We start from the raw sequence: 17,111 nt of genomic DNA, 5'->3' as shown, positions 1-17,111 counted from the left end.
CTGTAGACCCACCTTCGTTTGGCTGATCAACACTAGATCGTCAGCGTAGAGTAGGCAAGGTAATATTAGATTCCCAATTGTTGGCGAATGCGAGTCGGTTGCATTGAGTAACGGAATCAGATCTGATAAAAACAGATTAAATAGCGTTGGGGCCAGTACGCAGCCTTGCTTAAGGCCTTTTGTTGTTGGAATTTTTCTTGATAGAGTTGACCCGTCACCGACTTTTATTTGCAGCCAGGTTTCAGGGTGCAAATTAATTAGCAGGTTCAAAAGAGCCTGGGGAATGCCCCAGCCTGCCAATTTCAACCAAAGTTTATGTCGGTTTACATGGTCAAAAGCTGCCCGATAATCGATGAAGCACAGGTGTAAGGGTGTTCTTGTATTCTCAGCCTTATCGATTAGCAGAGCCATTGTTGTTATATTTGTTATGGTCCCAACAGATTTGGAAAAGCCGGTTTGGTTTAGGGGGATGATTGAGTTGTCTTCCGCCCAGAGTTGCAGTTCGTCCAGCAGCGTCCCGGCAAAATATTTTGCCTCATTGTCCAGGAGGGCAACTAACCGATAGTTCTTAGGTTGAGTCTTGTCACCTGATTTAAAAATTGGTGAAATTATCGAAGTCCGCCATGATGGAGCAAGACGGCCTGTTGTTCTTATCTCTCGGAACAGAGGACTCAATGCCTTCGCCCAGTATTCTGTATCTTGTTTGTAAAGCACGGGTGGGATTCCATTTGGCCCCGGTGCCCCTTCTTGCCTTCCCTTCTTGATGTATTTATTGATAGATTTTATATGATCGTTTAAGGGAGTAAGTCCCAGTAATTCTCCTTCGTGCAGTTCCTCCGGAGTTGCATTTTCCTTATTCGGTTGATAGTTCCGAATCCTAGACTGCAATACGTAGTCCATGCTAGTTTCAGCTTGCAATGCGTTGTTCCTTTGAAGAAAATGATTTCCCAGGAAAGTGGCCCAGTCTTCCTCAGATATGTTTGAAGATAGACCCTCATGCGTTGGATGGGTAAATCTTTTTATCGTTTCCCAGAAGCTCGCACTATTTTTTAGCTTAGAGTCCGCATGCAGTTTCGCCCATAAGGTATCCTCATTGTCATGCCTAGCTTCCCAGATTGCTTGCTTTAGGTATAGTTTCTGCTGTCGCAGTTCAGCTAGTTTTGTGTTGTCGGTTGGATACAGTCGCACTTGCCGTAAAGAGTAATTAATATTCTTTTTGATAGATTTTGTCTTGCTCTTTTGCGGCATGGTGAAATTAGTAGGACCCTGCTTTGGTTTAGATTTGATTGGGACAGCGAAAGATGTTACCAAGGCATGCGTGTAGTTTACCCATTTCTCTGTTTCTTTGTTCCCTTCCCGTGCTTCAAATAAAAGTTTAGCAGCTTCCCGAAAATAAAAGTTTAGCAGCTTCCTGACAGTGTTTATTGAAATAGTTATGTCAGTTATAATAACCACACTCTAAGTTGCCAAGCTACATAGGTCAATAGCCCACATCCTCAAGACTATATAATAGCTGGCATCCAGAGCAATAAATAATTGTGTTTTTGCTAGTTTAACACTCATGTCTCACAAAGACCCTTAGTTGGTTTAAGTAAGTTTAGTTCTGTGGGAAGGAAAGCAATTCCTATGTATAACAGCGTCCCAGAGAGGCAAGCGTCTTCCTGCTTTCGCCACGTCTAGTGCTTCTACTGCGGTAGGATGGGGGGTTAGTGGGAAGGGAAGGGGGGTTTTGTATTTTTGATTGTTTGCCTTTTTTATCTTTATTGTGATTCTACACATATTTTTTCCTGTTTTCTTTTAACCAATGGCTCTAAGAAACTATGGTGCATTCAGAAAATGGTTGCAGCAGGTGGACTCTTATACACTGAGATTTCACACTGTGTCCCAGCAGCTACACAAACCCCCCGAGATAACATTCCCAGAGGTGACAAGCAGACCTAGGCAAAAAGCAACTATCGAGATATCTGAAGTAGGCTCCTTTCGCAGAATACTGAAATACCCAATCTATGTCTCTAAGATCCTAAAACAAATGGCAATCATTGTACTTATTGACCATTGCGGAATGAATGACAATCATCCACTCAATGCAAGAAAATCTGAGGTCCTCCGTGTAGGCAGGGATACACACCTCAGGAATGGCCAATGGTGGCCTACGGCGCTGGGAGTCTTTCCCACTCCTAAGGATACCATCAAAAATCTGGGTGTGTGCTTGGACAGCGCTCTTACCTTTCTGGCACAGACAAAATTAGTGGCGGGCAGTTGCTAAGGCCTCTTACGCGGCCTGAAGCCGTTGCTCGGGTTCTTTGACTTTCATACACACCAAGTCATCGTCCAGTCTACCATCCTTTCTAGACTGGACTATTGCAATTCTCTGTATCTAGGTGCCAAATTGGCAGGCATCAATAGATTACAGAGGGTGCAAAATGCCGCTGCCCGTTCCATCTTTGCCCTCCCGCGGTCTTGCTCCATATCCAAATACATATAAAAACTGTACTGGCTACCGATGGAAAAAAATATTTAAATTCAAATCTCTGTGTATAGCCCACAGAATTTTCCATGTACAGGCCCCTTTAATTGTAACCAATCTTCTCATCCCCTATATACCAGAACGTGCCCTCCGCTTATCACACCAACTAATGGTATGCACCCCCGTGTCAGGAGAGCCTTGTTCCAGGTTCTGGCTGCATCTCTTTGGAATGCTCACACAAGCACCATCAGGAACTTACAAGATCATAAGGTGTCCAGGAAGGCAGTCAAGACTTGGCTCTATCCTCGATTGCTTCATCTGTCTATGTTTCGCCTGTCAGTCTTTCCTCTGTGGATCCAGTGCTGGGACGCCCCGTAAATGTTAAAGGCCTCAAACATCCGGTCAAGTGGAAAATGATTTTGGACTATATCCATAAACAAACGGCAGACATAATCCTTCTGCAAGAAACTAAGCTAGATACCAACCTAGCTAACTCACAGAAAGGCCACCAATTTACAGGTGTAGCATGTTTTGCTTCAATGAGCAAGAAAAATTGAGTCTTAACACTGATTTCTAGGAAAGCCAGACAGACTTAGCTTCGCTCACTGCCGACAAGGAAGGTAGATGGGTGATAGCAAAACTAAGAATAACTATGATCTTTACATGGTTACATTTATGCCCCCACAAATGACGTCCCAGAGTTTTGGGATGAAATTGGAGAGCAGATTAGCCAGATCCCCGACTCAGCCACACTCATACTAGGGGGGGATTTTAATCTGCCAATGGGTCCTGACCTTGATAGGAACTCAAATTACCAGTTCAGACCGAATAAGGCACATAAAGCACTCAAAACGCTTTGCAGTAAATTTAATATGATAGATACATGGAGGTTACAGAATCCGGCAGAAAGGGAGTACACATTCTATTCTTACCCACATAGTTCATACTCCCGAATAAACTATCTCTTGATTTCAGGGAACTCAACTAGCAGAACTGACCAAATATCCATAGAGCCAAGAGTCATCTCAGACCACTCCTGCATAACATAACTAATACAGACTCAGCACCACCGCTAAAAGAACCCCTGTGGAGATTTAATGATGACGTTTTAACCACAACACAAAACAAAGTGCTTATTGAAGAAGCAAATAAATATTATTTGATAGAAAATAAAGAAAATGAGACATCACACCTCACCAGGTGGTAGGCACTGATATCCACAATTCGGGGAATTGTAATTAAAATTAAATCAAACATGAATAAAGAGGCCATTGAGAAACTACACACCCTAGAGAAGGAAATCTCTGAACTAGAGAAGATTAATATTTTTAAGAAGGACTCGCAGAAGCTAAACAAGATACTAAACAATAAATATGAATACAATAAAATGATTAGTACCAGAGCAGGGGTTTTGGTTAATAAACACAAAAGACTGCGTATATGCATGGCCAACTAGGCCAGGAAATCCCTAGCCTCATACCTTAAATTTCAAATGCAGCAAAACGGCATCAATGCTATTAAGGATGATACAGGTATTATCCACATTCATCCACTTAAAACAGCTGATACGTTGCAGGAATTCTACCAAAAACTGCATGACTCCCAACACAAAACTGAATCCCATGAAGATGAAAGAATTCCTAGACAAGATCTCCCTTAACTCCTTAACTGACCATGAAATGAGACCCATCAATGGCCCTATTACCCTCCAAGAGGTAGACACAGCCATTAAAAAATTAAAATCTGGTAAAGCTCCTGTGCCTTGACGGATATAATGCAACTTTCTTCAAAACATTCACCTGTCACTCAAGACAACCTCTCTTGACCTTATACCACCAGTTTGCAAACACAGGCAAAATCACAGGCACCCCAGCAGAGGCAATAATAACAGTCATCCCAAAAGAGGATAAAGATCAGCGCCTCACAAAAAATTACAGGCTGATTTCACTAATAAACCTTGACTGCAAAATACACGCTATGATACTGTCTCTCGGCCTGCAAAAACATATTAGTAAACTCATCCACCTCTCGTAAGTAGGTTTTCTTAGACTTAGGCTCTCTAGCGATAACACCAGGATGTTTTTCCACGCAACTGAAAAAGCTAAACAAATCGACTCTTCTACTGTCGCTATCTCCCTATTTGTGGAAAAAGCAGTCGACAAAGTTGTCTGGGCTTTTCTGCGAATTATACTAGAAAGGTTTAACTTGGGTTACTCACTAATACAAATGATCATGGAACTATTTCACGAACCTAGAGACAAACTGAGGGCGGTAGTGCAGTTTCCTCTTCCCTGTCATTACAACAGGGCACCAGACAAGGTTCCCCTCTTTCCCCTTCACTTTTCTTATTAGCTATAGAGTCGTTCCTCCAACACCTGAAGAAAAACACAGAAATCCCAGGGATAGAATTTGGTAATACAACTTTCAAAGGGGTCGCACACGCGAATGCTGTTTTGATAGTCACGAGAGAGGCTGAGACAGCTATACCGGCCTTTATGAAATTAAAATATCATATTAAAAACACATTAATTCCTTTTTCCTTTCCAAATAACTGGAGATCAACCTTTTAAAAACAGTCGCAGCAAAAGGCACCCACTTCAACTAAAATCATCCTTACCAAGTGATAAAAGCTGCGTATTCTCGTACTCTCTATTATAAGGACCTAAGGGAATATTATCTTAATCAAGTGACAAATTGATGGGGGCAAACCATTTAGCACACCTACCCTAGGCTAATATTCCATTAACATACAAACCTATCCAGAATGATGATTCCATTAAGATGACGAAGATCCACACACAATCTGATCTCACCTTTGCTCAGTTGCGCGATCTACTTTTGCTCAATCCATCCCACGACTAAAAACCTTTTACAACCGTGTGTAACTTTTACAGAGGCATGATGTAACCCTCCGGATGTATTTTAATCTCCTGTAGGTTATCTCCAATTATTTTAATGAATTTCTCCCACTGAAGGATGACTCAGAGTCAGCATTTACTTTGAGACCAGCCCCAATTGTCATCACGCATTCAAGCCTATTCCCCACAGCACAACAGATACTGTGTTAAGTTCGCAGCAATGTAATTAAGAAAGCACGCCTTCCATCAAACCGATCTCATTGACAGGGATTCTTCTACTGCCCAAAATATGCGTGGTAGTGAAAAGTGAAACCTTACGAATACTTGTTTTTAAAAATGTAATCTGAAAAGAAAAAACGGCTTTTTCCAATGTCTATGCCTCTCCATCAAGATGGTTACAAAGTTTACCGTCTTACCATGTACTGTAAAGTCACCACCCTGATTTAAGTTTACTGTTAGTGAAATGCTTCACTGCATAAACAATACAGTCAATGTTACGTTTCATTTATGAAATAGTATTCATCCCCATTTATGGAAACAATATTTTTATAAAAATTAAATTAAACAGATTTCGCGGTAGGTTCACCTCACTAAAACAGGTAATTGATCAGGAAAACTCTGCAAAGCATTTGGCTCATATTCGGAGATCGCTAGCGTTGTTCTTTCCTGTAACAAGTCTCTTGGCGAAATACACTTAATATGGGAGCGACTGTTGCTTCAACGCGGGTCACACAATGCAATCGGTGCTTCCATGACACACACGTCATCTGTCAACCCTCCGTGTATTCCTTCAGTGTCTTGTGCATATGTACATCCCTCACCACACTGCAGGTCGGTAGTTGAATCGGTGTACCCCTGCAAGCACAGGACTCCAGGCAACCCAAATCACAAATATCCTGCAGATACACCAAATCCAGGCAAATGTACGAACCAACTGGTCTTACTGCCAGCAGAATAGCAGAACACGCTTGGCTCTTCAGCTCACTAGTAGCAACCTAGTCTGCTGTGATGGAAGCCACTGAAGAGCGAGCTATTCCAAATGATTATTTAAATATCCAGCTATTTATTTATTTCTTTTTGTTACAAATAGTATTAGCTACAAGCATTTCCTCTTCTGATTTTAATGTAGCTACTTATCCATTATGAAATATTAGATGTTATTTATTATTGTTCTTGTGATGAAATTTTACAAAATGTTAATAAAAAATTACAACACAAAAAAAAGCGATCATAACGGTGCCCAGCTCCTGCCCACTCCACTTATCGATTCTAAACGTTCCACAAAGAACCCAGCTATCTCATCACTGAATTGATCCACAAACATCTACTTACCAACGCACTCGCACATTTTTGCGCTCTGAAGCACCACAACAAACACATTGAAGTTAATTTATAAATTAATTCAAAATAATTTAAATAATATTATCGATCTTTCTAATGAGGCAGCAACATTTCAGGCAAAGGCTATTAAGAAACAGCAAACCAGCAAGGCAGGTAAACACTGGAAAAAATGTCTATTTTTACAAATGAGCACACCATGCACCAATATCAACAGTCATTCACTTTAACTACAATTAATACCAAAACATAATTTTTCAATTAGTAAGGGAGTAGACATGTCCAATCGTAGTTAATTGTTTTCGTAAGTAGGCTTTGCGAATAAATCAGATACAAAAACATACATTGTCTTTTGTTACACAGGATAGTTGAAGTAAAATTCATATTCGAGAATTACTCACCATCAAACGAATAACATTTTACAAAAGTGGAACCTGGAAAATACGAACGTTTCAGGAGAGAGCCCATAACGAACCAACATTATTGGTGCAATAATCCAAAAACACATTTTAGAAGAACATTCAAATAGGACCAGTGGTGGACTGCAAAGCAAGTGAAAAAGATACAGGCTCCCCCAACCGCTCTGAAAACAACATATTTGAAAGCCTGTACACACGTATAATGAACTCTGAAACTGCAGAACACAGTGCCTGAAAGCAATTGATAGTATTTCCGGGGTGAAAAGCATAATCCTATGAATACAACACTTAACCTTATCTGATTTGCCCCACTACTAAAAGTCCTAACTCCTTACAAAAAAATCTCCAAAACTGGGACAGGTTCATAAAAAGCAAATGGGAGACCAACAGGTCAATGTGACATTTTACGCACTTCCAGTGCAACCTTGGCTATAAAGAATGATCAGCATGATGAACAAGGGGTACAATTGCTTGCCAATCACAGTTAGTGATTAGAGGTTTGATAATGTCACTAACATAATCAGACCGTCACTTACGCCCTTTTGATTCAACACACAATTTGAACCACAATATACAGGAAGTACCTAGGGGTAGTCATAGTTTGTATTCTGCTTTGGTTATGACTAATAGGTTTCAGGTGCTTTGTTCCCTAGAAGATAATGACTGACTTAGGAATAGTATCACGAGGCCACAAAGGCAAAACCCTGCTATAGGAAACGTGCTTAAGGCTGGCACGGTCTTGACTGATATTGATCTGACCAGGGAGTGTTCTCCTAAAAGCAAGTGTAATTGTAGACCGGTTGATAGAATTGATAGTGCTAATAGTACCAATAGCAAAAATAATTCTAATATTAGCCTTTGTTGTTCATATTCTAAAGGACTGGCATCTAGTTCCACTAACTAAGTCATTGATGACTGCATAACACGGAATGTAGGAGGGTGCCGGAGTAGGATGGGAATCAAGGAGCGGGCATATACTATATCTGATATCGATGTGCTCTGCATGCAGAAAACATGGTGTGTAAACATGGGGTATGTAGAAGAGTTGTCCTCGCACTTCCCATCTGCTATACCCACCCGAAATTAGGAGATTGGTCCCTCTCAGGTTGATCCCGGAGTAGGGACAACCTTAATGGGCCACAGTGTTGGAAAGAATCGGAAAGGGCAAGGCGGGCTCCTGAAGACACATAAAAATATCCTGCCCATCCTTAATTGGAATATTGCAGGGTTAAGATACTTTTTAGAGGATGGGCAGGGATGAGATTCATGCAAATCATTTGAGATAGTGTGCTTCAAGAGACATGGGATGTAGAGGGATATTCTTCATTGGGGGGATTTGGTGCTTTCCAGGCGATTTGAAATAGAAATCATAAAAGTAACTGAAATTCTTCATCCATCATCCACATCTCCATAATGTATTATGTAGAATCACATGCCTAATATATGTATTTCTACAAAAACATTTACATATGCCAAAGGGATGAAAGTCAAAAAGTAAAGGGACAAACACTAATTAGACAAATCTTTTTTGAGAAGCAAAGTTGTAAAACATTTAGCAATAATATAACCAAAAATCCAACTCTTAATATAACCTTAAAAAGATCATTCTAAAGAAGATTAAGTGTTGTAAAATACAACAGCGTCTGAGACAATTGGAAGGCTAGACGTTCTTAGGAAAAGGTCTAATATTTACTTGCAACAACTTGAGTTGGTCTACAAATTCACTGAGCTTGTATTGATGGCCGAATGTATGCCCACTAATAACCAGTTTAGGGCATCCGACTTTGGCCTTTCCCTACTTAATATTGCTGTTTGGACAATATTATTTAGTTTAGACTCTATTCGTCTGTCTGTAGAGCAGGTAATTTATCAAAATAATTATGTTACCATCAACTGGGAACTTGCTCTATTCGCCAAGCAAAAGAACATTCTTACATTTACTTACGTTTCTCCCATAAGGAGATTATTTGAGTTTGCAAACCACCACGTACGTACCTATATTTGAGTAAGCCCATCGAACATGACAAGGGAAAATAAAACCCTTTTCACATTGGTGCAGTTCTCGCCAGCAATCTAACAACTGTAGTTATGAGAATATTTGGGTGTTTTTAACAGGTTAACCAACACTCTGCCTGACTAATTTACTCCTCACCATCTTCCCAAAGTTGAATGCATTGCTAAATGAAACCCTCTACCAAGAAAACAGCCCCTGTGATAACCCAGCATAACAAATAATAAATACATTGAAAACAAATCCTTTTATTTTAATTTGGGGCACACACAGTCAGAAATATGGTAAAACCGTATATGTTCTGAACAGCATTTTATCATGCTATAACTCCGGTATTTTGACTTATAGCCCACTATTGTTAACTAACAAACCAAACTTCTGCTGAAACAATCTGTTGGCGTCTTGACCATCTTCTTTTGATTTACTTTAAACAGAGGAATAGAGTGTAGCAAAAAAGTTCTCAGGAACAAAAGTAATAATACATGATACTGCTTGTATTCAAGGATCCTTGCTCCATTTGGGGGGGGGGGTAAAATACGTTACTTGCCACAGTACTGAGGCTATTGTCTTGCACCATTCCTACAAGGTTTTCTTTTGAGACTAATAATTTAAAAAGATTGCTCAATGACTAGTAAATGACTATCGTGTCTTCAGGGGAAAAAGACAGCAAACATCACCAGATAAAAATATATCGACACCTACGATTCAGCACTACCTAAAAACAGCATGCATATCAGCATATTTCATCTCACAACCAATACCCATTGCACTGAAGACAAAAGCATTTAGCACACAATTATTTGCTTTGAGAAAGAGTATTTTCATTCTGTGTCACAAAAGCTTTTTAATTGCAACAGTTGTGCTGCTTGGAATCTAACACATGGTGTGCAGATGCGTGAACTGACAAATCCTGAGCTTTAAAACAAAAGTGTATGACAATTAAACAAATGAATACAGCTCACCTTTAAATAATTAAGATGGTAATCCAAAAGAACTGTTGCATTTGTGATACTGTCCTTGGTTCCAACAAACACAAACGGTACAAGCCCCTACAATGGCAATTTAAAACATAAATCAGTGATTAACGGTCAAAACATATTTTTAATGAAGTCAAATAGATAGGCAGAGATATAAAAACATGGTTAGTGGAATGTAGACAAAACAAAGATATACTGCATGAACTTAGATAATGTGTAATTTTAAACAATTAGTTACATGAAAACAGATAGACATTCACTAAATTCCTATACCGGTACTTTAGTACAATAACATTCCTTTAAAATCAGCGGTTCTTTACCTTTTGACTTCTGTGGACCCCATCTGAATCTTTACTAAAATCCGGAGATGCCCACTGAGTCATTATTAGAAGTCAGGGACCCAGCCTCACTAATTTCTATTATTTAATATATTTTTTTTTTATTAGACAACAAGAGAGGTAGTAGTGTTCCTTTACACAAAGATAAGAGATGGAATCGCACATCGACTAGACAATTTGCAGTGTGTACATAAGAAGTTATCATCAATATTTACTCTTGTTGGGGTGCTATTGTAATCCTCCCGGTACCCACTACCCAAAGAGTACCAATGGTTGCAACAATAAAGTTGTACACACAAATTTAAGACAATTCGGAAGAAATATGCAGCACACCCTTATGTTTACAGTAACGGCCAATGTAGAGACCTTAGATCAATGAAATCAGTTTTTCATCTACTCATCTCATTTCACGCACATTTTCTTTCTAATGGTCAAGTGAGTTCAAACAAATAAGCAGAGTCCACATCAATGAATATCTTCAAATGGCGTTTTTCTTTTATTATTCTTGTTTCTTTTCTCTTGTGGTATTCAATCCAGACAAAAATTCCAATTCAGACAAAACTGCCAACACGAGTTTTGTCTACCCATAGACTTTGTCAAGGCTGGAATGTAATACATAAAACAATTTTTGTGATGCAGAATCACACAAAAAATGATTTCACATAAAGTTCGATGGATATCAAATTACAAACACAGGAGTCTTATTACATCAAGTTAAACTTCAAGAAAAAGATCCAAACGGAGTATCATCAGACTTATTATTTAAGTTTGTGGAAGAGAGAAAGATTCAGTCAGAGAAGTGAATCATACCAGTGTAAAAGAAGAAGAGACCCGAAAAAAGTGCCATAGACAGAATACTATTATTTTAAATCCTTATGTCCAGCACCCACAGAAGTGTAACAAAAGAGTTTATTAAGATTGTTCTATCCAGTGGCCTACTGCCAAATGATCTTAGTTTTAAATATAGGGAAACCACCCTAAAACAAGCTACATGAGTGATACACGAATGATATATTGCACCTACCATGCGGTGTAATATAAGTAGATCAAAACGGAAGCCCGGCGGCTCGGGTGTAGCAAATTTCTACGACTTGTCTTTAGTGCTACCGTCAATCTGTAAAAACATATTTTTATATAGGCCAAATTTTTTGTCCAAAGTTTGATTGGATTGCTATTACTACGTCATTGGTTACACCAGAAGGGACTTTCCCATTACCCATTTATATAGGTCAATAATTTGTCCAAAGTTTAATTGGATTGCTATTACTACGTCATTGGTTACACCATAAGGGACCTTCCCATTACTCCCTCGAGGGGGACCCTGACTGACCACATTTGATTGTATGATTGCTTATTCAATAAGGATGCAATCCAAAATTCTATTTTGCGCCTCTGCCTACATGAGAGTTCTTACTATGCCCCACATATTATACAGTTGTTTAGAGACAGCGTATTGCTGGCAGGTTTTTCATAAGCTATTGGATATTAGAGATCCAAGGAATGATTCAAACCGGACCCCGTTCAAGTGATATAAATAGTCTAAAGGTAACCAGAAGGCATCTGTTATAATAACCGGTATTGGCTTTATGTGAACATTGGTAAAGTGGGACAAACAATATAAGTATAATGTAATATTCATATCAAATACAGAGTACCCCTCAGTAGACAAATTCAGTCTAACAGGGCAGACTATTAGTATGCTTCATGATAATTGCAAATAGTAAGGAGAGCGACTTACTTTCAAACTTTTTGGCACCTCGCATGAACAAGGGTGGGAGACGCCTAACAAGTCGTAAATTATTGAATCCAATAATAATAATCTAAAAGTATAAAAGACGGGAATTTATAGGATGGGGAAAAGCAGCCGGTAGATACTATCGATTAAACATAGGACATACTGCCCTTTCCATATATCAAAGAATGTCCTACATTAAAACAAAAGCTCACCTTATAGACCCATGTAGGATGAGCGCCACTAGTTTTTAAAAGCTGACGGCATTTTAACCTTGATAAGTTCCAATGTAAAATAAAAAAGTAAGTCCAAACAGTCTTGTTACTCATACTTTAGTAATTCCTAATATCGCTCGTAGGTTTTGACAAACAGTAAATATGTAAGCGAATGGTGGGCAGCTTACCCGAAATGTTAGCGGAGCGTCCGTAAACTCCTATCCCTCCGCACGTTCCATCCCTCTTGTGTGTTGAACAGAACGCCGCTGAACGGCATGAATTTAAAACGCAAGTGTGTTGTGTACGTGCATCGTCACATGATCAATCAAGTAACCCAATGGGTGTGTAGACTCATAGTCTTCCTAAAAGTTGTAAAGTGTCGGCACCATTTTATAATGATACAATATTGTGCCCCATCATTGTGGTTCTTAACTTTTACACCAGAATGATGACAAAAGGGCATATCTTATTGTGTTTTCCTCCGTAACTATTAAAATCGCCTCATAACAGTCGGGATTTTTTATATTGTGTGCAAAAAATAGCGATGCCACAAAACATCTTCACAATCCCCTAATGTTTCCCTACATGAAACCGTATAAATGATGGTGTGTTATTCACAGAAAAAATATCTATTTTAAGACTGTGTCATTGTGACACATCTACGTGCTTTTATATTTACAACATTTACGGGTCTACTATTTGCTATATACATCATATACCTTAAAAGCTGTGAGTTATATAGCACACATTCATACTTATATTCATACCATTTATGGGTCAAATGTATACTCTATACTATATACATCATCTACCTTAAAAGCAGTGTGTTATATAGCACACATTCATACTTCTATTAGTGTAACATCTGTGATCCTGATTTAGCAAAAGTGGAAGGTGTTCAGAGAGAAGAGAAAAGTAAGGCGGAGAGTTAGATATTTTTAGGAGAGGGGACCATTAGTAAACATATCAAGTCTTAAGGATTAAGCGAGAAGGAAGGGGACTATACATATTGCACCCGATGTATAAAATCTCATAGAAGTGTATGTCCCATACGCAATTTCCGTAAAAGGCATTTGTCAAAGGTTTATACATTATTAGAAATAAATATGTTATTTCCAACAGGTTACATCAATTTGTATCACTCTATGTATTTTATATACACATTATTAATTTTTTGAGAAACATCTTCTTAATTCACATCTTCTTGTGTTTACAGTCCGGTCAGTTTGTAACTCTATCCAGACAACAGAAGGTATATAAGTTATTTGCACCTCTCTTATATGCATGGTCTTGCTTCAGCATACGTCAAATTGTATACACATAAATACTACATCTAAACACAGTGCTTATATTACACATTTAGTCTCGTAAGAACACATGTAGTTCCCTATCTACATTTATTCCTAGATCTACAGCTCTGAGCTTGATCAGCCATCTCGTTTCTAATTTCCTGAGGGCTAACACCCGATTTCCCCCCCTCTGGTTTGCCTCTACTACTGCTATTCCATGAAACCTGATGTTAAGTATTTCTGAGTTTTGATGTGCGTTGTTGAAATGAACTGATAAGGGGTAGTTTCTGTTGTTATTTCTGATCCCCCTTATGTGTTCCTGCACGTGTTCTTTCAGGGTACGTATTGTGCTGCCAATGTATATCAGGCCACATTGGCATACAATGCAATACACAATAAATTTCGTATTGCAGTTCATGAATTGACAGATATGATGAGTCTGTCTTGTATAGTAGCTGAAATTTTTTAATTTGTCCATAGCAAATTGACAGATATTACATAAACTGCATTTAAAGAAGCCAGACAGCTTTTTGGGCAACCAAGTCTGAGGTTGCCCAGTTGCATTATTCTTTGGTATGGAGGGGCTGTCAATTTGCTATGGACAAATTAAAATATTTCAGCTACAATACAGGACAGACTCATCATATCTGTCAATTCATGAACTGCAATATGAAATTGATTGTGTATTGCATTGAATGCCAATGTGGCCTGATATACATTGGCAGCACAATATGAAATTATTTTTGTGTGATTCTGCATCACAAAAATTGTTTTATGTTTACATTCCAGCCTTGTCAAAGTCTATGAGTAGACGAAACACGTGTTGGCAGTTTTGTCTGAACTGGAATTTTTGTCTCGATTGAATACCACAAGAGAAAAGAAACAAGAATAATCAAAGAAAAAGGCCATTTGACGATATTCATTGATGTGAACTCTGCTTATTTGTTTGAAATCACTTGACCATTAGAAAGAAAATTTTCATGAAATGAGATGAGTAGATGAAAAACTGATTTCATAGATCTAAGGTCTCTACATTGGCCGTTACTGTAAACATAAGGGTGTGCTGCATATTTCTTCCGAATTGTCTTAAATTATTTAATTTTTGTAAACAGTTGCAAATCCCCAGAGTAGGCCTTGCGGACCTCTGCGGTCTTCGGACAACATGTTACGAACCACTGATTTAACTCCACATACCTCGCAAATTGAAATTGGTGTTATAATGGAAAACTATAAAATAAAACTGTTCTATTTGTATAATACTCTGAAGCCTGGAATCCCTATATATAAAAACTTGACTAACTTTATTATTGCATAGTTGTAATATTACTAGACACCTGTAGTAGGAAAACGACGTGCAGCTCAACTGCAATAACTTATTACTGTTGAGTTGTGAAGTCACAATGGGTGCTGATGGAGCCGACACAGTGTGAACATCAGGTCAAAGAGCAGAATTACAACTGCATTTTAAACAATGAAAATGAAAACTGACTTTTCACATCTTCTGATCAGTTTCCCTTAGAAGAACAGATATGAGCAGAAAGGAGATGTTAATGTTATGAACAATGTTTTGTTCATTAACCCCTTTGCCGCGGCCGAGGTAGTGCTGCCGTCGGCCAATGTCCGGCGGCACCACGCAAGGGGTTAAACGAAAGGAGGAATATCTCTGCATGTCAGCAAAAATTAATAACTAAGCCAATTTATAAAAGTAACATATCAAACTGCGTATATGTTTCTGAAAAAAAAATAGTTTATAAGTATTTTTAATTTAACGCTACAAATTCCACATTTCCTGTTCATATTTCCAGCCATGCGTTTTTATATCACGGAGCAAGAGACCAACGATATAAGCATTTTTCGGAAAAAGTAGTTATATTAGCATGTAGTTTAAAGGATGGGTCACCTTTGAGTTCCATGGACACATTAAAAAACCTCTGTTTCGACTCATTCATTTATAGATGAGTAACTCTTTATTAATACGCAATGTCCTTATAATTTAAAGCAGATGGTACCTTATTCTAAAAATGATTATACTTTTTCGATTAGAGCATTTTTTCCTTAAAAGCGATGCATCTAAAGTTTTGAGTTATATCCAAATTGTAAATGATCAAAACAGAATTTAAAAAAAAGAAAAACTGGTCTACATAATTAGCAGTGGATTGCTTATACTAAAAAAACATTAGGACTCAGTGAGTGACCTTTATAAAATACATTTATGGAGGAAAATCGCTTCAACCTAAAATTACAGTAGGAATTTTGCCACCAGTCTAAATCTACTACTGCAAATAAAGTGTTTCATCAGAAATACATAAAAACAATCACACATGAAAAATATAGGACAGCTTTAGCTGTGCACCATCCTCTTGTAACCATGAAAACTAATATAGAATAATGATAATACTAACAGAAAGGGGATGTAGCCCATATAAGCTATTGCTTTTTTGAGAGGTCATTCATTTTCTAGGTCAGACACAGCACCAACAGAGTCAGCCCGTTTCAGACAATTGGTGTACAAAGTGTTAGGCAGAGAGAGGGAGCAAATTTCACCACATTACATCAGAATCTGCATTGGTGTATCTGCAGCTAAAGAATGTGTTTAGGCTACAGCATGATCTCTTACAGACAGCCCTCTATGGAACTCCACATACCTTTGAGGCTTCACGCACGGCAGTGTGAAAGTTGCCATGGGTTAGGTTGGTAAACTCAACATGAGTACCCACACATGTATTAAAACTACAGTGCAGCATAGGGAGGAACCCAAGAACAATTCTTGAGGTTTTTCTTAACCTTCCTGTGCCACTTAAGCTGTACTGATGTCATTAAGGCTTGTTTTTTCTTTGGAGTCTGGCATTTGTATTTTAACTTTTTCAGAATACAGAAACTGAAGTATCAGGGTGCAAAGGAGAAAGTTTTGTGCGTCAGCAATGTTCTTACTGTTGCATCTTCTATCTAACTGCAGATTCCTCATCTTAGGAATATTCCCAGGCACCAAACTGGATCCAGAGAATTTTCCCTGCAATGCTCCGTAGCATTGATAGGGCGCGCCATGTGACTCCATGATGACTCCGTACCACTCCAGAAGTAATGGTGCAGAGCCACATAGAAATGTAATTTTCAGAAAGAGTAGGGGTCACAACCTAGAGGATCTACGCCACCTTAGACAGGGCTTTATTTGAAGTTCAAATGGGCTATCCTATAGAAGGATTGTACCCCTTAAATCAACAGTATAATAAGGATCTGTAACTTTTAATCAATTAGTCCCAGGTATTGTATGAATCTAATGTTGAATTTAAATTTACAAAGAAGATTGAAGGCCATGAGTCATCGAATTCTTGCATAATTATGTATTAAACTTGTGGTCCTTGATGATCTCCAAACTCCAAACTCCAATTATAATGCTTGACCATATATTATGGGCAGTGACCGGCCAACACATGTTTCGCCCCATGCAGTGCGCAGGCTTGAGGTTT

General features: G+C 38.5%; 1 protein-coding gene across 2 annotated transcripts in view; it reads right to left on the bottom strand.

Moving 5' to 3' along the window:
• FMR1 (fragile X messenger ribonucleoprotein 1) overlaps positions 1–17,111 on the bottom strand; it is a 698,844-nt gene that overhangs the window by 199,404 nt on the left and 482,329 nt on the right. For both annotated transcript variants that reach the window (XM_078688630.1, XM_078688632.1), the window contains exon 11: positions 10,056–10,142. In XM_078688630.1, coding sequence (XP_078544756.1) covers positions 10,056–10,142 — 87 coding nt within the window. The remainder of the gene's footprint in view (positions 1–10,055; positions 10,143–17,111) is intronic.

Source organism: Lissotriton helveticus, chromosome 4_1, assembly GCF_964261635.1.
Source record: "Lissotriton helveticus chromosome 4_1, aLisHel1.1, whole genome shotgun sequence".
Lineage (NCBI taxonomy): Eukaryota > Metazoa > Chordata > Amphibia > Caudata > Salamandridae > Lissotriton > Lissotriton helveticus.
This window is presented reverse-complemented; position numbering and strand designations above follow the sequence as displayed.